The following is a 22,259-nucleotide window of genomic DNA, read 5'->3' on the forward strand; positions in this document are numbered from 1 at the left end:
TCCCTACATTGGAAGCCTTGCATTTCATAGGATGACTCCCTTTCCAGCCATGTTTGTACAAAAATTTCTTTCATCACTATTAAAAAGTTAATGGATATTTATTGATTTTATTCAGCAAATATTCCACCTGCCAAGATGGTAAAGAATAGTGAAAAAAGTATCTTGGAATGATAATTCAATTTTCTTTTGTTTTCTATTTAAATTTCAAAAAGATAAAAAAGGGGTACAGAGAAAGCAAAAATTGTTTATGATACTTTTAATATTGGTCACTCATATGATTCAGTGGTCTACAGTTTCAATTGAAAAAGAACAATCCTTACCTTCAGAATAGAATATTTTCATAAATTCCAGGGGAAAGGAATCATACATACATACATCTTGCAGTTAGTGTTAAAAGGTAAACTAAAGCTAGGTTCCAATGATTCATAGGTTAAAAATATTAAAAATCATGTTGCTTTGTTAATAAAAAACTTAATCTCACCTTAAACCACAGATAACTATAACAAATACACTAAAATACTTCAGTAATAATTCATAGTTCTTGTGTTACACTATTTCAGAAGCTTATTAATCTTTTGCCCAGACAACAATTCACCTACAGCCATAGTTCCAGCAAAATCACAGAGTAAAAGGAAACATGATTAAAGAATTACAGTTTTAATTATTCCTGTACATCTTTATACAGAAGGTATACAAGAAAATTGAATATTAGACATTTTTGTTTGAATTTATGTGCTAGGAAATTATTCATGTTCATTTAACTATGATAAAATATTCTGTATGCTCTGATTACTATATGAAAATGTTTCTGCTTCCTGATTTCAGGAAATCCCTCTCTATCCTCACATTCTGAGAATGCAAAGTTACACACCATCTTTTCAGCATGTATTCTAAAATCTTAGAGGACAATCATCATTTAATAAGGAAGCTTCTAATGTTAATATTTACCATCTTTTCACCTAGTTAGAGTTACCCCACAAAGGTTTCCTGGCTTGATGCAGTGTGCACCTGCATGAATGCTTCTGCCAGCAGGAGTGATAATAAGGATGTGAATATGCAGCCAAGAATAGGGAAAAGGCAGGGCTTTTTTCAGTGAGGGATGTTATTGGCTTACACAAATATTTTAAATTACTGCAAATTTAAAATATGTTACAGTAGAGTCCTCTAAGTGCTGCAAAGGTCACACCCTTTTCATGTCTTCTAAGTACCATGGAAGTGTGTAATTAGGAGAAGGTTTAGCAATACTTTTTTTTAAAATTCTCTACAATTAGAAATTTCTGTAACTTTAAACATTCTAGTTCTATTCTCATCTATAAATCTGTGAAAGATATTTTTTATAAAAAATATCATAGGCAATACTAATACTTTAAAGTAGTTAGGTACTTCTTAGTCAATGTTATAAGAAGTACTTTCAAAGCAGTGACTTTTTATTGCTTAAAAATAGACAGAGAAAAATGTTATATTTCTTATCTCTCAATATTTCTTATATTTGCACCTAAAATAGAGGTAGTTCATAGGAGTAAGATTAAAAAATGGAATAATAGCATTCTGAACTTCCAGTCAAACTCTTTATATATTCAAGTTATATTTATCTTACATAAGAGGTAGAGGTGTCTATAAAAATAAAAGCTATTTAATCACAAAAACAAAACACAATCTCCTAAACTGCAATATTAAGTGAAATTATAAAAGGAAATTTTGTCACTCTCTGAAATCTGTTTTAATAAAACATGTCAAACATTTCATCATTTTAAATAAAAATTTTGCTTTGATCATTTAAAATTTGTACTTTGAATTGTAATATATTTCTATACTGAAACTGTGTGAAAATTCAGTCTTTTCGTTCAACTGCTGCAGCTCAATCCTGAAATTTTGCCTTCTAGTATAATTTGTTCCAGAGAAGTTAGACTTTCAGGAACTTTCTAACCTGAATGAAACAAATTTTAGAAACAATGACCTCGTTCTGATCTAATTTAGCTCAGTGTAACTTTGAAGCCAAAGTTGTTGAAGATGTATGAAACTGGCACAAGCAAGATTGAAATCAGGTCCCTTATCTCTCTGAATTTAAAAGTGAGAGCTCTCTGATGGAATCCCACTTCCTTGGCATTTCTGCTCATGTAAGACACTCACTGTTCTTGCAGTAGCACTCAGGAAATGTGCTTTCTGCTTCTCACACCATGAGCTACCACACTTTTTCTAACTTGTGACAAGCATATTGTTTTCAAATAGACCTAATTCTCCATCAAAAACTAAACTGGATGTCTACCAGATTGGTTTCAAATCTGCAATAAACAAGTAGGCCCTGGAGGCTATTCCAGATATGAGGATATTTTTGCTTCTATTACGAAAAAGCACGGCCCTTCACAAGTTGTGTAAATGACCACAACACAGCCAGTGCAAGGTTATGTATTTATGTTTTAATGTGCTTAGTGACAAAGTGTATTTTCACCTGGTCCTGCAAGCACACATTTCTGCTCAGACAGCCTGCACTCTGCAGCTTTCAATCAACAACACACGGATGTTTAATATTTTAAGATTGCTCGAGTCTATCCACATGTTTTGTTAGGTGGTTGGTGAACAGCTGGCTGAATATGAGCTGGCAGCATGCCTGGATGACTAAGAAGGCCAGTCACATCCTGGCTGGTATCAGCAAAAGTGTGACCAGCAGGACCAGGGCAGTGATCATCCTCTGGTACTCAGCACTGGTGATGCTGCACTTGAAATACTGAGTTTGGTTTGGGGCCCCTCACTACAAGACAGACATGGAAGTGCTGGAGCGAGTCCAGAGAAGGGTAACAAAGCTGGTGAAGGTTCTGGAGCACAAGTCCTATGAGGAGTGGCTGAGAGAGATGGGGGTGTTTAGCCTGGAGAAAAGGAGGTTCAGGGGGGACCTTATCACCCTCTACAACTACCTGAGAGGAGTTGTAGCCACGTCGGTGTGGGACTCTTCTCCAAAGTAACAAGCAACACAAAGGAGAGAAATGGCCTCATGATGTGGCAGGGGAAATTTAGACTGGATATAAGAAAAAAATTCTTCACTGAAAGGGTTATCAAACACTAGAACAGGAATAGGCTGCCCAGGGGACGAGTTGATTCCCTAGTCCCTTGGGCAGCCCTAAAGGTATTTAAAAGGCATGGATGTGACACTGGTTTAGTGGTGACATTGTCATTCTTAAGTTAACAGTAGGACTTTATCCCAAAGATCTCTTCCAACCTAAAGGTTTCTATCTTTCTATGCATATGAGTTTCTTTGACAATAAAAACTAACTAGCTATCGTGTTTTAATAAAATAAGAGTGAAAGCAAACACTAAATTTAAGAACTGACAAAACGCAAACACATTTCACTTTCCCACCACAGATTCCACCCACATTAGATGTCAGCCACCATTTGTGCAAACAGATACCTCTCACAGGGTGCTCTGAAAAGTGCTGGGAGCATGGTTTGCATGTATGCCTGAACTGTTTACCATCACTGGAGAATCTACTATGTCCTACTTTCTATTTTGAACAAATTAGGGCAATATTTAGAACTATCACACACCTAGATTTCCTTGAATGAATTCTCTTCTTCCATGTAGAGATTGTCTCTTGCTGAATCCCTAGAGCTTGAGAGATTTGTAAAGACTTGTTTTTAAGACCCTCAAGTGTTTGGGGAAGGTGCAGACAGAACCCCAGCTTCAGCGCAGGTCACCTCTCTCATGCCTTTGCTCTGAGTGGGGGTAAAACAACCCCAGGAATCACAAGCTTTCCTGAGTCTCTTCATATTGGTCCTTTGGCAGACTGCAGGTGTGACAGTATTGCCATAAGGAACACATGGGCAGTGGTACTGTTTGATTTTCTAAATTTACCTGTAAAGCCTGTGGACACACAGAATTAGCCACTCGGCTTCACATCTGCTTCATGCTAGCTAGCAAATTATGGGGGCCCTTTCAAACCTCCCCTTAAGGCCTCCTCCTTAGAATTGCACTGAGAAACATCTAACTGAACATGAAGGTAAAAAAGTACTCTAACTGTCCCTCGCAATAGAAGACACTTAAATTGGACAATCAGTGTAGAAAGGTTGGCCTGACTTGCACACCACAAAATACAGCTTTATTTGGACCTCTGTAGGTGACATAGTTAACTCTGCTACAATACCATCACAAATGTTCTCTTTTTATAACCCCCATTTCTCAGCGCCTTCAAACTGCACCATGTAAACTGAGATGTTTTTGGGAAAGAATTGGTGATTTGAACAGTCTAGAACATTTATAATCTCATTATAATCCCTGGGTTTAGTGATGAAGGAGCTATTTTACAGCCATTTAAAATTCACAATTTCATAAAAACATTGGCATTTCATTAATTGTTTTTCTCTAACATTTTAAGCAATTTTGATATTTCATTATTAGGGAAAATAGTAATATACCTAATATTTTGGTCCAAAACATATAGGCAACTTCTTTTTTAACTCCAAAGTGTATTTCCTAAGACAGCCAAGAGGTCCTGTCATGGAGATACAGCTTTGAACTGTCTGCTACACTGATCTCAGGACTGGCAATAAGTGTTGTAAATTGATACATCTTTGCAGTTACAGAGTCTGGTATTCACAGCAAGAGTGAAGAAGGGTTTCTTACATAATGTGGAGAAAATATTATTAGTTTCAGAAAAATTTGAATAACACAATAAGAAAGAATTGTTCATCCTATTCACAGATAAAGGCAGAGGCCATCTATTAAATTGGTGCTCGGTTACGTCACTAAAGAGAGTTTCAATGTCTGTGAAGACCTGCACAAAATTCACTCTGAAAAATATGTCTAATTCTGGCACAACCTAAGTTTCAGGTAAACACATTTGTAATTTCAGCTATGTCCATTTAGCACTGTTCTCATGCGTTGTTTCCTGAGCTTCTAAAGAATGAACTCACCTGTCAGTGTCAGGTCCTGACCATGGTCTTAGCATATCTCATCCCACCAAACACCATCCCAGCCCTTCATGTCAATGCTGCCAGGTCCACATTTCTTGCACAGGAGTCCCTGTCCCTCTTTGCAAAAAATGCCACTCCAGTGGTTAAAGAGCAGGGGAGAAGTAGGAGGGTCTGAGGATATTATTTGATTATGTGACGTGGGCTGCTGAGCCTGGCACAGCTGGCTCTGGTTCCAGGTACAGGAGTTACTGCTGGAATGACTTCCTGTGCTATGCATGGTCACTTCCCCCAGCCCAGGATCCCCAGCACAGGCTGGGAGCAGACACAGTCAAAGCAGTCACATCCTGCCCCAGTTCAAGCAGTTGCTCTTCTCCTTTATGAAAAACCAAGGTTTTCTCCACATCAGTTTCAGCTGCAGGCCACCACGAGGCCACTTTGACACAGTTATACTCTGTATGTCATTACAAAGTGCTTACACTAATTCAATCAAGATGAACAAAGCATAGTACAGAATGTTTTTTCCCTGCAAAATCTTTGCAAGCTTTTTAAGTTAATTTGTATAACAAATATTTAGCTTCATTCACTCCTTCAGGAATCAGGACAGACATAACATTGTCATTATTATTAACTACTGTTATCAGTAAGAATGTTGTCTTTGACACCTAAAATGCAAAATTATTTAAGTGAAAGCTGTAAGTTTTGTAAGATGACAAAGAACCTAGAATTTATTACAGAGAACCTAGAATTGTTAGAATTGTAGAGGATGTTCTAAACTCTCATCTGAAAGGAGCAGAAGGCCCAATATGCAGACGAGACCCACTTCTTGTCAAAGTCCAGTGGATCCTTGAGACCCAGCTGTGAAGGGAAAGGTTCCTATCCCGGCAAGGCCTTCAGCAGTTATGGATTGTTCAGGTGGGCAGAAAAGTGGCAAGAAGAAATCCAAGAGCAATCAAAGAGAGACATCAGTGCTTTAGGATGACAGGTTAAGGAACCAGGAGTACAAGTGGGCTTCTCCTCTATTCTCCCAGTTGCAGGAAATGAGGAGGGAAGAGAGGGATCCAGCAGACCAATATTTGAGTCTGAGCCTGGTGTCACCAGCAGAATTTTGTGGGTTTTTGATCATGTTTACAGTTTATATGACACCACGCCTGCTGATGACAAATGGGGGTCACCTATCTCAAAAGGAAAAGGATTTTTCTCAGGCATTAGCAGGGTTCATCGACAGAGCCTTAAACTAGGTCTGAAGGGGAAAGGCATGAAACCAGACTTGTTACAGATAAACTAGGCAGCACCCTTCCAGTGTCTGAGAGACATTGTGCTAGTGGGGTCCTTCATTCTTCTGTCTCCATGGAGGTAGGGGATAGAGAGCCATGCAGCAGCAGACACAAGAGTTATTGATGTGTTAGAAGCCATGGAAGTGCTAAATTAGTGGAAATCAATAATCTTGAAGATCTTTTCCAACCTAAATGATTCTGTGCTTTTATAATCCTAAATGTATATGCTTTGTTATGTGTACAAAAATATATTGTCTATATTATCTTGTATAATACATTTCCTGCGCTGAATGGCATTAAATAAACATTTTGTTACTACTTCCCCTGTATTGATTGGTCCTATCTTTCTCAAGGTTGCTTCTAAGAGCAAAATCATGAACACCATAAAGTTGGTATAAGTTTTTTCTACTCATCAGGAAGACTAAGGGGGTCAAGGTTTCAGCACAGTTGTTTCACATACGTACATGCAACTGTCTACTTTGACGTAGTGAAATTTCCTTCCATTCTACACAATCTTGCCCCTTACTTATCAGACCACGGTTGTGGATATTGACATATGAAAATAGTAGTAAATTTTCTATTCACAACCCACAACAGCAGATAACCATTTAGGGGAAGTAACAAAGGTTCACTGGTATAAGAATAATAACTCAAAAAAAGCTTAAAACAACATAAATGAAGGTAAGTGAACTCATAATATTCATTTGATTGAGTTTAAATTCATGGTCTCCAATACTTTCATATTTAATTAGAAATTATCCTTTTATAGGCTGGGAAGTAATTTCAATCAATCTTAGTTTTCTTTCTGAAAGTCATTCCAAAACTATTTCTAAAAAGCACTAAAATCAAAATTCATCATAGCACCACAAGAAAAAGAAACCTCCATTGGTGTAAACAGCATCAGTCATTTTAAATTTGTCTCAAAACTTCAGTGGGTTAACCTTATATACACAGATCTTTTTGCAGATCAGACATTCTTTAACCTGCAGCAGACAGCGTGAAACCGGCATAAGGGCTGTATCATGTGCTCCAGTTAATTCAACAAAAACGCGGTCATGCGCCCACACTTGATCCAGATCAAATATGCACTCATTGTGATCCAGGAGCACGCAAATCTGGTATTAAAGAACATGAAACCGTGGCCTTATATGACAGCCCAGCTTTAGATATTTTGCAGATTTCATTGATAGGTTTTTCAGTAGGCATGTTTTTTCCTTTAACTAATCCAAATACTTATAGGAGCTGTGATGTTCTTTTCCACATAAATCATCACATTTATGTAAATGAAACACAAAATCAGAAAAAAACATCCCAATTCCCATCACAACAAAGTTGAGTCATCTGTGAAGGGCTGTAGATGTGTGGTTGCAACCATTTTAAATAGCTAAATGTCCAAAGTAATAGAAACCAAATCAAATCTATATAGTGAACTAATCAAAAAATTAGAAATCTTACCTTTTTCACTAACACTTTCACTTTCAATCTCTACATCATCACAACTTGTATATTCTGGAGTGGATGCCAATTCTTCTTCTGAGCTACTTAATGAAACCTGGCGCATTTTACCTCCTTTTTTCGTTTTATGGGGCTTTGGTGGTGGAGGTCTGACAGATTCAGACTGGTCCGAGCTGAGTGAATCATTCCGTAACATGGTCTCCATCTTTTCACGCTTTGTTTTCCGAACAGCAGAACTGGGATCCAAATGGTGCTGTTTCCTTAAAGAATCAGAGCGCCTCATGTCTGGTCTTTCCAGAGGAATTGGACTCCTCCTAGGTGTAGGAGGGCTATGATTTGTGGTCCTCTGACGATTGGGACTTGGTCCCTGAGCCTCTCGAGTTCTTTCCATAGAGTATGAACGTTGGTTTTCCATGGCGGCCCTGCGCTCAGACACTGATCTTTGTCTTGATGGCCGTTCCATCCTGAGCATGGACATCCGAGAATCTTCCAGCTCTGTATTTGCCAGTGAGACATCGCTATGCCTGCGTTCATGACGTGCGCGGGACACTTCAGCGTGGATACGCATTTGTTCCTCATATGGCTGTGGCTTGACTGGATAACGAGCCAAATTAGGATCACTCCGGTATCGTGCCTGGTATTCCTCTTCCCTCCTTTGCCTCTCATATTCTTCCCTGCTTTGCGCATCTTCTTCTTCTACCGGATACTCCTTGGAACGCCTGCGGCTCCTTCTGTTGGAATCTCTATAATCACCCAGTTCAGGTTCTTCGTACAACTGGGGCCCACGCTGTGACCGCCTATCTGAATAATCTGATGGTGACCTGGGCATCGCACTGTCTGATGTAGCATACTGTGAGTATTCGTCTCTCTCGTCCCTTTGGTCGTATCTTCTGCTCTGTTCTCTTGATATTGAAGGGCTTCTTTTCCTAAATAATCATGGCAAGAAAGCAGAAAGAGAATCCTGTCAATATTTTATGTAGCACAAATATACAGTTAATGCTAGTTAAAAGATAAAATGACCAGCTGATGGAAAAAAAAATACGTTCATTGCATTTTTTGTGAATATGCTCTCACATTTTCTGTACCAAATTAAAGAAAGGATGCCATGCTATAAATCTGCTTACAGTGCATAGTTTGAATAAAAAACAGCTTCGAAGGAAAAATGCTGATGTGACTTTATAAAATATAGAATGCAAACACTTAGGCTACTTTGTAGTCATGACTGCTTTACAAGTACCAAAATTTTATAATCCTTTGTAATCATTTTACAGCAATATAACTTGACCATATACTTCTCTTTAATGGAGTTTTTTAATCACCGTGAAAATTAGGGCTAGAAGGATCATTCCGTTAGTTTACTCTTTTAGCAGCTGTTATTGCTCAAAAACACACATTTCAGTTACCACAAAACTATAATTTGTGCCAAGGGCAGAAAACAAAGATTCAATGGCAGCACTTTTCTAAATCAGATGAACTCAGAAGTCCTGAACTCAGAAAACAAACCACATTTTTTTGTTGTGGAGGGAAAGAGTTTCGAAGTGCTGCCTCTGTCTATCTGATAGGAGAGAAAACATTATTTTCACAGCCAGGAAGGAAATGCAGTCTCTGCACAACAAGGAAAAACAACAACTGTCAGTGCAGAGTGTGCATGGCCTGTGGGGTGTCTGGCAAACTGGCATCCTGTACTGTTTTAGGTACTGTGCTTGAAAGATTTGGACACAGTATTGCCTTGTAAATAGTAAAGTACTTTAGCTTTGCAATGGCATGTAAAAATGAGAAAACTAATTAAATCTTGCAAAAATGAAACTCTTTGTGTGAAGCATGACAAGTTCTGTAAGCATCATGCAGATGCCTATTTGCTTACAGTGAAGCTAAGATGTCCCATCTGTGTTGCTACAGTGGTGTGTTAGTACCAGCAGAAATTATAACCTCTGTATGTTTTACAAAATCTCTACAGACTCTGCTACTGGGGACTCAACTTGAATCATTCTAATGTAACATGAACAGAGTTTCAGAAGGCTAAAACCAGAATGGCCAACAGGAAGGGACAATTAGAACAACAGAACTACCCAAATGCAGACAGTTTGCAAAGACATAGAAGCTTCATTAGGACAACAGAGATTAGATGCAGAAATGCTTTCAGGAAGATAAATATTTTTCACTTAAATACTTGAGACAATGAAAAATTTTGCCACATCCCAAAATAAGTTGTTCCAATAGAAAATTACTCAATTCCTGAAAATTTCTGTCATGGCTATAGCAAAAGTGTGCATAACTTCATCTCCCCAGTTTTGTCCCTCATAGAGGGAAAAATCTGCATTGATCAGATACAGGCATTAATCCAGGTGAATCTCATTGCAAATTCGAGACAAATACATGTACACATGAAATGTACACATACTATACTGCCAATATTCATACTGTCTATACTCAGTCTATATAACCTTCATGTGTCTTCAGAGCCACATTGTTTACATCTATTTGATCCTCCAAAGCATTAAAACTCTCTAGAACATGTGGTTTGTAGGATCAGCTCCATGATGAACAGTGTAACACACAAAGCCATACAGATTCTAGTTTGACAAATCTCATGTGTGCCTTGGAGCAGCCTGAGTGTACACATGCTTCAGTATTAAATATCCACACACTTGTATCTACAGCAATACAAACAACACAGCAGTAAGAATTGGTTTAGCTACAAATAGAAGGTTATATAAACATACACAAAACATGCACATGTGTATATATACATAAAAATAAATAAATATATCACTCTATGTCACAGCAGCCTCATATGGATACAATCCTCTTCTGATGGCATTACAGCTATAATGTCATGGGGGGGAGGCTGAGGGGGATAAAAGACATGGATTTCTGTACAAGTAAAAATATTGTTGTAGACTTGCTGCTGAGGAAAATGTATTTCTATTAAGGAAAGACATCATCAGATGAACTGGCACAAGACTTACTAAAAAGTATGCCTCTTTTTTCTAGCATTGACTATGATAATGAGAGGATAATGTGCTGATTTAGCATTATATTTTTATACCACTTCTACAAACATTCTCTAACCTCATGTGCTACATTTACTACAAACAGTAATTTTCCTCCCTCCATTTAAGATATAAAAATAGGAAACCATCTATGGCAGACAGTAATGTGAAGAGCAGCTGGGTCCTCAATCTACTCTAACCTTTAATGAAGGAAAAAGCTTTGCATGGCTGGCCTGTGTGTGGCAACTACTAGGGCACATGCAAGAAAAAGGACTTACCTGCAAATATAGTGGTTTTCTTCAGAGAAAGCAGCCTAATAGAAAAAAGTAACTAATTGAATTCCTGGCCTATGTTGACTGACACCATCAAGCCCCCTTTCTAATTAATTTCATTCCTGTTGAAGTCAGTTTACCTCACTACTGAAGTTACTGAACTAACCAGAAGCTGTAGTCCTGTCCATCAGAAATAAATTAACTGTACTGTACACCTGATCAGCCAGAAACCTTCTGCCAGGAGAGGGCTCATCCTGCCCCACAGTCACCAGACCCTTAGTACTAAAGTCTGTCATTCTCTACTATCACAGCACAAATTGCCTCCCTTTAATATTCAACAAATTTTTAATTCTAAAAATACCCGCTATATACAGAGTTGTAGAATGAATGCTATACATTTTAAATCAGAGTTATGAAATCACAGTAGGAGGCAACTAGTACTGATGAAAACTTATGGCCTGTCCCTAATATTAAAAATCTGCTGCTATTTTTAGATCACTAGCTAATTCTCACTCACCTTCATCTGTCTAAGCCATTTCTCACCATTAACTACCTTAAGGACACCTTAATAAAACCCTTTCACCAAGTACCCCCAGCTGGATACACTATGGAAAATGACTACTCCTGTCTTCCCAGGACTTCCCTGGAACCTTAAAAGCTAAGTGAACTTTAAGGGTGTGATATGCACCCTCCAGCTGCCAGCTGAACTAAGCACTATATATCTCTTGTCAGAAGGATTACCACCTTTTCTGAAAAGGTTATCACACCTTTTCTGAAAAATCCTCCAGGCCATTGTGATTGCTACTTGTTTGAAACAACCATAAAAAAAAATCTCTATTATGGTTTAAAAACTGCAAAAATCTCTTTGTCAGGCACATTCTATAAATGTTTTTTTTTTTCAGATACAGAATATGAAACTTATTTTTCCTACTTATTACTGTGTATTTATTTTTATTGTAATTTATCAATACATGATATTTGGTCTTTTAATACACAACCCATAACCCTACACTGATGGAAACCTTATTTGCAGTGCACTACAGATATCACTAATATTATGGAAAAGCAAATAGCTTGACTGTAATCTGTACTCCTGCTCATAAAGTTAAATTATTCAACTCCCCCACATCACAATAGAACTCAAGTGCTTAAAATATAACATAGAAGAATATAAGACAGCTATTCAACTTTGATGGCTGTGATTTCCATAATGGAACTAAATATCTTGAAACTCTCTGACATTCACTTGGATTCTGCCTTAAAGAGAAAAACTCTACTTCTTTGATTTAGTTTTTTAGAAAATTGACCCAAATGTATTCTAGAAAAGGATATTTTAAAAATTAAGTCTCCATCACATTTCAGAAGTCAGAGACATTAAAAAATATTGTAATGTGTAAAGTATTTATATCACTGTCAAAACTAGATATCAGACCCTCCTGCTAATATTCTTTTCCTCAGACTAACAAAATACACATTTGAACTGGAGAAAAACCTTCATGAAGATATCATTCTGAAGTTGTATTTGACCACCTGAAGCAACCTGCATTTACTTGAAGAGTATTATTTATCGGAAGCTTTGGGTGAATTAAAAAATTATAATTTGGGTCATTAAATAATGCTCTGAGTGGGCCTGAGCCATCAGCTACTTGGAAATGAATACTGGCCATCTACTTGTAAGACCTAATTATAATTTACTAGATAATACTTTCAAATTTTGTTCTCTCTTACCTATAAATTATCAAGGAATAAAGTTGAATGGAAAATTAAAACTGAAAATATCTCTCCTGCATATATTGTAATTTTGCTTAACTCAAAATGTGATCCTTTCAGTACATGAAAGAATAACTCAGAGAAGGTAAAAAATTGACATTTGCCACCAGAACTTTTTGACAAAAGCCATTCAAGATACAGAGCTCCTTGTTAGAGACCTCATCAAATACCCTGAACACAGCTTCATTTCTCCTTTACTGTACAGTTTCTGTCATGGAAAGTGCATTTGTTGGTCCCTGAGTGATCATTTAAGAATAGTCCTACTATTTGAAATTTTGTATTTCTATGTGTTGAATTCAACAGTCAGGACACTTGTTTTAAAACAGCAGTGACAGGGAGCAGATAAAGCACTTGTGGCACAGTTCCCAGGCTGCCAGGAGCTGAGCTGGGCACTCTCTGGACCTTGCACCCAATGCCCCATGAGTGCAATGAACCCAGAAAACTTGCTGTGCAGCTTTAGAGTCTGCCAGCCTTTCACAGGGAGGGTTCTACTCTCTCATTTAGGAAACCATCTCCACAGACTTCCTTTGCCAGACTGAAAAATCTCCAAATTTTTTGGCAGCGGTTTTAAGAGGCTGTCTGGTAATGATTTAACTCTTCATTCTCCTCATAACTTCTGCCTCTGCTGAGTCATACTGTGCAGGAGAATTAATTTTGCACATTCTTCAAAGCAGCTATGGCTCCCTTATTGAAAAAAAGAGGTATTTTTTTGACTTCAAAGCAGTTCCAGTTTTCACCACGATCTCTCTTTACAGTTACTCTATGCTGTCTAGTTTTATACTAGATTAAACTTATGATTTATAAGTTCCCCTTTCTTAGTTTCTCACCCCTCAAAAAAATGAAGAATGTAGGCAACCAGTGCACAATTCACAAGTTCATTAATTTAAACAGCTTACTTTGATAAATAGAAAAGGTGTTTATTGCATTTGACCAATATGGTTTCAAAAAATTGTTCTGAAGTACATCTAACACTCTCACATCTAAGGAATCCACTAGATAAAGCTCATGTGAGACAATATTTCATTCCTCATTTCAGCCATGCCTTGGAATTTTACCTTATAGAAACCATACTTAAAAACATTAGAATACATTCCAGCTAAATATCTCCAAAGAATATGAATCAAGCTTACAATGAATATGAATTAAGTTTACAATTCAATAAATTTCCTGAAGCATGAGATTGGTAGAGCGGATGTTGATCTCTATTAGATTTTATCTGAAAATAAGAATTCACTGACTGCAGGCTTGTATCAACAGAATGAAAGGAAATCTGTAGTAACAAAATGTTAATATAATTAAAGTCACTACTGATAACAATTTTGCTTTGAACTTGACATGATTGCACAGACATATGAAATAATACATTTTTATTCTATACAAGCAATTCAGCAAAAATTCAGAATTGCAGCAGAGCTACTTTCAATTTGTATGAGGAAAAGAATTACAACGTGGAAAAAACTGCTGAACAAAAGAGGTGATTTAAGTGTCAATTGCTAATTTACAAATTTTAAGGTAATACATTTGTTTCACTTTTTTTTCTTTAAATAAAAAACAACACAGATAGGAAAACTGGACTATTAGAAATTATTTTGTCCTCCTTTATTTTGCCTGAGTATTCAGTAGCCCTTAAATCATATAATATGATTTTAGAGAACTGCAAGCTGAGAAATAAAGCAACTGTATTTTACTGAGTGTTCTTTCAGATATATTGAAGAATTCTTACCTCTTAAAAATAGGTTAAACATGCCAAGATTTTTCATTCTTTCTACTTCTGAACATTTTCAAAATTAATATTTTGCTAATTATTTCCACTTAATAGAGAAACAAGCAATATTACAGCTTTTCTTTCAGTAAAAATTTTGTCTCAAAAAAGATAATAATAAAAACTATACTAAAGAGCAAATTGATTAGATTGTTTTCAAGAATATAATTGGTAGGAATGGGCATTCTTGTTATCTGCATCAGTACCAACACTACCAAAACCATTTGCAGAAGGGTGGAATCAATTAACATCTGTCTAACAGCAGGATTTAAATTACTTTAAAACACAGGGTGTTAAAAGAATAGTAGGTCACAAAAAACACTAACATAAGAATGAGTAAATATAATACTGAACTGTTACTAAAAAGTACAAATAATATAAAATAAAAGAACATTTCAAAATTATATATATACTATTTTTATTAAAATAAATATAATGTTTCAAGAATTATTTTTATCACAGAAAATAGAATACAATTTAAGAAACTAAGTTATAGAGTAGCAAAAGATTTTTTTAAAGATAATATTTGCATATATCTGAAGCACAAGAAAAAGTTTTTCAGTACTTCCATTGATTTTTTTACTAAAAGTAAAAAAAATCTCCCTAATCATCTCCCCAGAAGAACAAGAAATGCTGAGCATAGACATGGTTTTCACACAACACATTCTGCATCTTTCTTCCCTGCTTTACCTTTTGATCAGCCACTGGACATCTGGGTAGTTGGAAGCCTCGGGTTCATGAGAATACATCAATTTCTGCTCTCGCTAGCGCTTTCATTTAATCCTCTAGGTTCAGTGAAATCACACAAACAGTCTCTTCATTTCAAGACACAATTTTTAGGCACGTATTTTGCAAACCCTTCCCTGCCCCCAAAATGCACTTATAAAATATAAGGCATCTAGGAAAAAAATAAAGTTTAGTATCTGCAACAACAGCAATTCAAGTCAGAGAGCTGACCCAATGGGAAGCTATTGAGAGCATGAGGGGAGTGTTATAGTTTAATGCTGTTACCATGTGCTGTATATAGCTGGAGGTCAAGTAAGAATTTACCCTATAAGGAGGATTATGGTACTTAGCTGATTAGTGCCTTGCTACAGTACTATTGCCTACAAATGTACATGCTGGTCAGGACACTTCATTTAAACTGTTTTTAAAATTCAGCAGGTCCAGTATTTCATATTTTGTGATACTAGTTCCAGCATTTTCTTTATGTTCTAGGTCTCCAATAAAGTTATGTATTATCATACTTTTAGTTTGAAGTTGTAGTTTTAGTAAGAAGTCAAATTTTGGCATAATTTTCAACTATTAGGCTAAAATAGTTGTGGCATCTATTTCAGTCTGATGTGTTGCCCATACTGTAAAACTGAAAACGTTTTTTCTTACACAGTTAAAAAAAACCAGTGAAAATCAATGGACTAATTATTTCCAAAAACAGTCGTAAAAACTCACATTCAAAATATGTTGAAAATGTGAAAATAATAGAAAGGAAATGCGTATCTTCATTTGCCTTAAATAGATTATAAACACATTTTTGTACAGTTTTCCACAGCATTTTCTACCTATGCAAACTAGCTTATGAATACATTATGTTTAATATAAAGCACCAACCAAATCTGACTGCAATATATTTAAGCCATGATAAAGTAGCATGACATGGAAAAACTAAAGACTTAGCAGAAACCTAGATTTTCTTCACCTCAATAAAAGTGAGTTCAGATTCCAAGGAAAGCATTCTGCCATCAAAGTTTATTTGCTCAGCCATCACAGAGAATATATTATAATAGACTTAATCTATACATCATTTCATCTAATTTTGAGTCTAATCTTTTTTAAGTGTTTGAGTTTCTTATCACAAGGATTGTTCAGCAGGTGCTTTTACCAGCAGCTGGAAGTATCCTGGTTCTTCAAAGGAAACCTTTAAGTTTGATGACAGGGAGAATTTTCTTTCAAATAAACACTCCATTATAATGTGGGCATTATTACCATTACATAAAAAATGAAGTTATTTCAATAATGACCAAACTAAGAAAATATCAGTGACATGAACTGTCACTTGAGAATTGTTTTCCCTAATAACATCTGGAGGCTATTTTGGACTGTTGAACTTTTAAAACTCTAACTTTACTAATGAATTTGAGTCAGTACCTATTCTGTTTTTTCTCTCTATCTTCATTGTGTCCACAATTACAATATAAATGTGATATCATACAAATGAACATAAGTCTTAAAATATCTCTGTGATTCATACTTCAGTCTGGAAGAGATGAAATAGATCATACTGAGCTGTTTTGATGCCTCCATAAAAGAGCAAGCATAAAATAACTGCTGTGAAAATGTCCAGTTGCCTCAGTTATGGGAGGTAAAGACCCGTTATTAAATCTTGTGAATTAGATCACTGGTGGCTCATCAGTGAATGATGGGCTGTCTGCACCAGCTTCTCCAAGACCAAGATGTCAGGGTAAATGTGTTCCTGCTAGGGAACATCAGCTGGACCATTATGGAATGAGACAAGTGCATTAAATAACTCTTGGAAATTACCTTGGTACATAAAACTTTAAATTTCTGGTTCAACTGTAATTCTCAACATACTGCTGAGACGAGATAAATGTCGGTATTTTGAAGTCGCACCTAAGTCTATCATAGAATCAGACCACAAGTTTAGATGAAATTAAGTTGTATTTCTGTAAAAACTATAGCACCTGCGTTATGAGTTGGTAGGACATGATTTTACAATGCTTTTTAAGCAAAAGAACTTTCTCCACAGTACTTTAAGCAGTGGGCTCACAAGCCACAGCTGTTATGCACCAAAATGTTCAGGATCAAATGGTTATGGCTGCCTAGACAGAGCTCCTTCAGTTCAGAGCCCCTCAGGCAGGAGGTAAGGATGGAAATCATGTCTGCGCTGCTGGGTTTTCAGAGACACTATCTGAAAAACTTCCCACCACACTACCATGTAGTAACAACCTCACAGTGGATAATAACAGCCTGGTTTTTGAAACATCAACAGGTCAAAGAGCCATCCTTAGATACTCAGTTCAGATCTCTGATGTAGGTATTTCTACCAGCATTACTTTGTTTTTCTGCAGTGCTGAGACCAGCTCAGGATATTCCTCCCCTTTTATTCTCTTATCATCTGTTAGAGATGTCTGCACTAGAGCAAGCCTTCCCTAAAGAGGCTCAATACAAAGCTTTCTTAAAAGAAAATATATTCATGGATGTTTGCAAAAATCCATACGGAAAATCACTAAGTACTCTAGAAAGTGTGTGGAAGTGAACACTTGGAAGTGAAAAGGGTAACCTGGCATCTTAGCAACTTCTATACAAAAAGGTAGCACTCAGTTAACATGACAACAGTACAGACCACATCGAGGAAAATAGCAACCACTTCTAGCACGAAGCAAAACAATACTGAGTAGTCTTTATAGAACTACTAGCAACAACATAGCACTGAATGAAATTCACTGAAATGTTGACTATGTTCCTTCCAAGAAAATTGTGTGGAAATCTAAGGCAATTTAAAATTAAACAACTGAAATAAACTTCATCTTGTAACATAAACAAGTCCACAGATGTATTCTACATTCTACTACAAGGTAGACTTAGTTACTCTAGTTTTACTTCTAAAATAATATGACAGCTTTTTATATTCCACAGGAGAAATGAATGCACATTTTGTAACTTCATGTGTATATAAACAGCCCAACTCATTCATGTTTTACAGTTCCTGTCACCAACATTATCTGCTTTACCCAATAAACTTGTTTCCAGCAGGATCCTACAAAGTCAAATGATGAAATTCCAACTGAAGTTCAGGCTGTGCTATTAGCAGGTTTTTGACATAACATTTGCCACTTTTTCCATCAATTACAGAATTACTGTTATTGTCAGATTTTGGGGACCAGGAGTATGTTTTAAGTTAAACTTACTTTCATTGTTGACCCGAGCACGAAAGGTTAAATGTTTGCTCTGAAGCACTTTTCAAGAATGAGATCAACTGGATAACAGGCTGGGGAGCCAGGCTATAAAAATTATTCAAGATGCTTAAGTTGACAGAGCAGAAAATCACAATCAAGTTTCAGTAATTCAGTTACTGTAATTTAAATGGTGAAAATGGATAGTTGGCAGATCTGACTTTTACAATTAGCACAGAATATTTCATGGTATATAATAATTTTGAAATGCATATTGAGGTGAACTAACACAAAATAGTTACAATATTATTAGATTCATATATAAAAAAGAGAGAAGAGAAACCATGATCAAGTAGTTTGATTTCCTTCTTCCTGGATACTTTTACAGAAATGAGATTAATGCTGGATATGAATGAAACTTTGCTGAGAAGGAATAAAAAATCAAATTAAAATCCTTATATTTGGCCTTACAATGGCACCAAGCTCATTTACCGTTATCATTAGAGAGATATATCCCAAAACAATGGATTCAATTATTTTGGATGATTATATGGATGATATGCTATTAAAAGCACAACCTGAAGAACTATTACATTTCCACTAGCTGGCCATTTCCCTACTTCAAGTCTTGTAGCAAGGTGAGAAAAACCAACACTACTCTGTTGGAATTGAGTTTGATTCATAAATACATGGAAATTTGGAGTAGAGGTTGGAGGGAGAGGCAGAGAAGAAAAGGAAGTGAATAATTATAGCCATGTTAGAATGTTCTTGCAGTATATAAAAAACACTTAAAATACAGGGAAATTCTTAAGAGAATTATCATCAATACCTCATAGAAAAGAAGAGGTTTTCTAAGGTCAGGTTTTTGTGAAAAGTGGACTGAAATATATCACTGGGGTAGTGGCTGTGGACATCACTTCTTTGGCCCCTTTTTGCTTTTTTTGACTAGTTTCAATATCTTCAATAACACATTAGAAACTGTCTGTGAGTGAAGATCTCAGGTGCAGTTGCTGATCAATAGAGTGAAGGGTAAAAGCTGACATTATTGATACAGAAGCATTTTCTATTCAATGTTAGAAAAATACAATATTAAAACACAATTTTTTTTCAAAACTAGAGAAATATTATGACATATTTTCTCTTCCTAATTCCTTTAAGCTAAGAGGAAGAACTTTATTTATGTTTTATGATGTAAGAGTGCCCTGCCTTGCTGATTGTTTATTCTGCACTTGCTCTTGTGCCTTGTGATGTCTGTTCCACTAGACCGTTAATTACATACAACAAAGTTACACTGCACCGGCATTAGTTGGGAGAGGATAGTTCCTCCCAGTGCAACATACCCAGAGACCTCCAGAGACAAGTGCCAAGGCAGATTCACCTACTCTGCTTCAACATTAAGGTAATGTCAAGTGGAAATTTTTTACACTGAAATATGAAAAAAAAGTCAAACTTCTAAAGTCATTAGGAATAACACGCATTTCTGCATGAGAGAAACTTAACATGAAAAACTCTTTCATAGCCAAGAGATTCAACATTTTACCAGACACTATGAACAGTGTTTGTCAAGAATCATTAAAGATTGAGATCCACAGGCTAGTACAGCAAAATACCTGAGGACTTTGCAAGACTGGCAAAAGTTGGCAATTATGTAATTCATCCTAATTCAACTTATTGCAAAATTCTGTTTTCTCTCTTTCTCAACATTTTCAGGTCAGGTCAACCTAACATTAGAAGGGCCATGTTGTCTCACTGACTGAAAATGGTAACGTTTTGTTCAAAAACTCTGGATTTAAAAAAGAGCCTTTAAATTGTACAAGAACCTGGAAGATTTTGTTTTGGATTATCAAAGATAATGGATCTATTTATCACAAAAAATAAAATCATGAAAGATTTTAACAAAGACAATTGGATGATTGGCATTTTACACAAATTATGTATAAACAGAGGGACTACCACAGGGGCCTGTAAATCCTGCAAGAACCTGGACTGGGAACTGCTATTATCTTAAAAATACAGGGAAGCTACAAACAAACATAGGCATAAGCATTTCAGTGAAGTGGAATAAAATGCTTGCATTAATTATTTTATATGGAAGGTTTATGTCTTGCAATCAGTATTGATCACCAGTTGGTACAATGGGCAAAGGATCTCATTAAGGTAAATTCTTAATCTAAGGAAGTTGTACTCAAAAAGATAATGAAATTGTCATTAATAGTGATTTGGAAAAAAAAAACAAGAACTGTAAATTGAGATTACAGCTTTTCAAGTACTGCCTACAGAAATCAAAAAAAAAAAAACAGTGCCTTGAAAGACAGGCACAAAATAAAATGCAAACCAGGATATTTCTAATTTGATCTAATTTGATAAGTTTCTGTCATTTCATCCTCTGTAATAAGAATGCCAGTTAGAAACAAGAAGGGGTGTTGTACATTCTACAGGAGCTATAATTTGCTCGGTGTAAGTACAGGCTAAGTACCTGTGCAGGAACAAATCATGATACTCTTTTTTATTTAGTTACGTAAAGACATGCTCAGAAATATCCCTGCTTTCAAATGTTCCTTATCATTCCCACTCCCAAGTTTTCAAATATAATTTTGTTAGGCTTTGTATGATTAGGAATGATTTGTCCCTTATTCTTCCTACTTGGAATGGATATTGCACCAAAGAATCTTCTGGTCTGGAATGGGACAGTGTTTCTTCCCAATGGCACCTTCTTGTCTATCAATTCAAAGGAAAGTAGGGAGTTAACTGAGAAACTTATGTCCTAATCAGCCTTAAACTAGCAACAAGATGACAATAATTTACTCCTCACCTTAAAAGAAAAAGGGCAAACAAAGCACACACACACAAAAAAACAACCCTTTTTTCTCTTAAAAAATATGGGAGTGGCCAAGATTAAGAATTCAAGATCCCAAAGGGCCTTATGATATATACTCACAAACTCTAATTTTCAGTAAATCTCCATGTTAGAGTTTAACAAGAAGGAGTACAAGTCTCCATATTTCATTGTTTATGGCAAGCTTGCAGGTGCCTGAAAATGTCTCTCTGGCAATTATCTCATAAAAAATAGGAACAACTGCATGAGTAAAGTTAGGATAAGCATATAAGCACTAGGAATCCCAACAGAAATGCTCACATGAACAGCCTTCAGAAGTGAACAACAGGTAAATTTGATGAGGACATGTGAAAAAGCAGTGGTGTAGCCTGATTCCATGACCAAGCTCAAGCACCAGCTTAAGAGGGGGTTTTTAATATATATTACATCCAAAGATCAAGCCACAATTAATCCCATGGACTTCTTTCTTAAGCTCGTTGACTATTAAAGGGAGCTTCAAGACAGACTTGATTTCCTTTCCTGATCCCCTCTGCTGTCAAGCTACCTGCTAACAATAATTATGCTAATTTCATATAGCACACCAAGACATAAATACTCCAAATATTCTAACACAGAAGTTCATTTGTTTTGGTGCCCAAGACCCAAATATAGGTTTCTTCCAGCAACACAACCTGAACCCACATTCTATTGCAAAACTTGTTTTCTGCTCATGCATTTTTTAAACTTTCCAATTCTTTTTATGTCCAGTAGTTCACTGGCATACTGAGGCACATAATGCCAGGTGGCAAAAGAGAAAATTAAAAGAAATCCACTTTATATAGACACACTTTTCATATTTTAGTTAGCCTTCCTGAATCCACATGTATTCTTGTTCTTTGCCATCAAAAGTATCTTGTGACCTTGGTTAAACCACAACATTAAAAACACAAGGGATCCAGGACCTCTACGATCTCACACCATTTTTTATGAAGGGGTAAAAAATGAGGTTTCAGATGCAGTGCAGTGAATCAGATCTCTTCCATCAGAGAACCTATTTGCAAATCAGGCCTTCCAACAAAATATATTTTTTAAGCATCTCT

General features: G+C 36.2%; 1 protein-coding gene across 50 annotated transcripts in view; it reads right to left on the reverse strand.

Annotated features, from left to right (window-relative positions):
- RIMS2 (regulating synaptic membrane exocytosis 2) overlaps nt 1-22,259 on the reverse strand; it is a 445,801-nt gene that overhangs the window by 247,351 nt on the left and 176,191 nt on the right. For all 50 annotated transcript variants that reach the window (XM_054627864.2, XM_077187200.1, XM_077187269.1 and 47 more), the window contains one exon: nt 7,637-8,562. In XM_054627864.2, the coding sequence (XP_054483839.1) occupies nt 7,637-8,562 (926 nt within the window). The remainder of the gene's footprint in view (nt 1-7,636; nt 8,563-22,259) is intronic.

Source organism: Agelaius phoeniceus, chromosome 1 (assembly GCF_051311805.1).
Source record: "Agelaius phoeniceus isolate bAgePho1 chromosome 1, bAgePho1.hap1, whole genome shotgun sequence".
Classification (NCBI taxonomy): Eukaryota; Metazoa; Chordata; class Aves; order Passeriformes; family Icteridae; genus Agelaius; species Agelaius phoeniceus.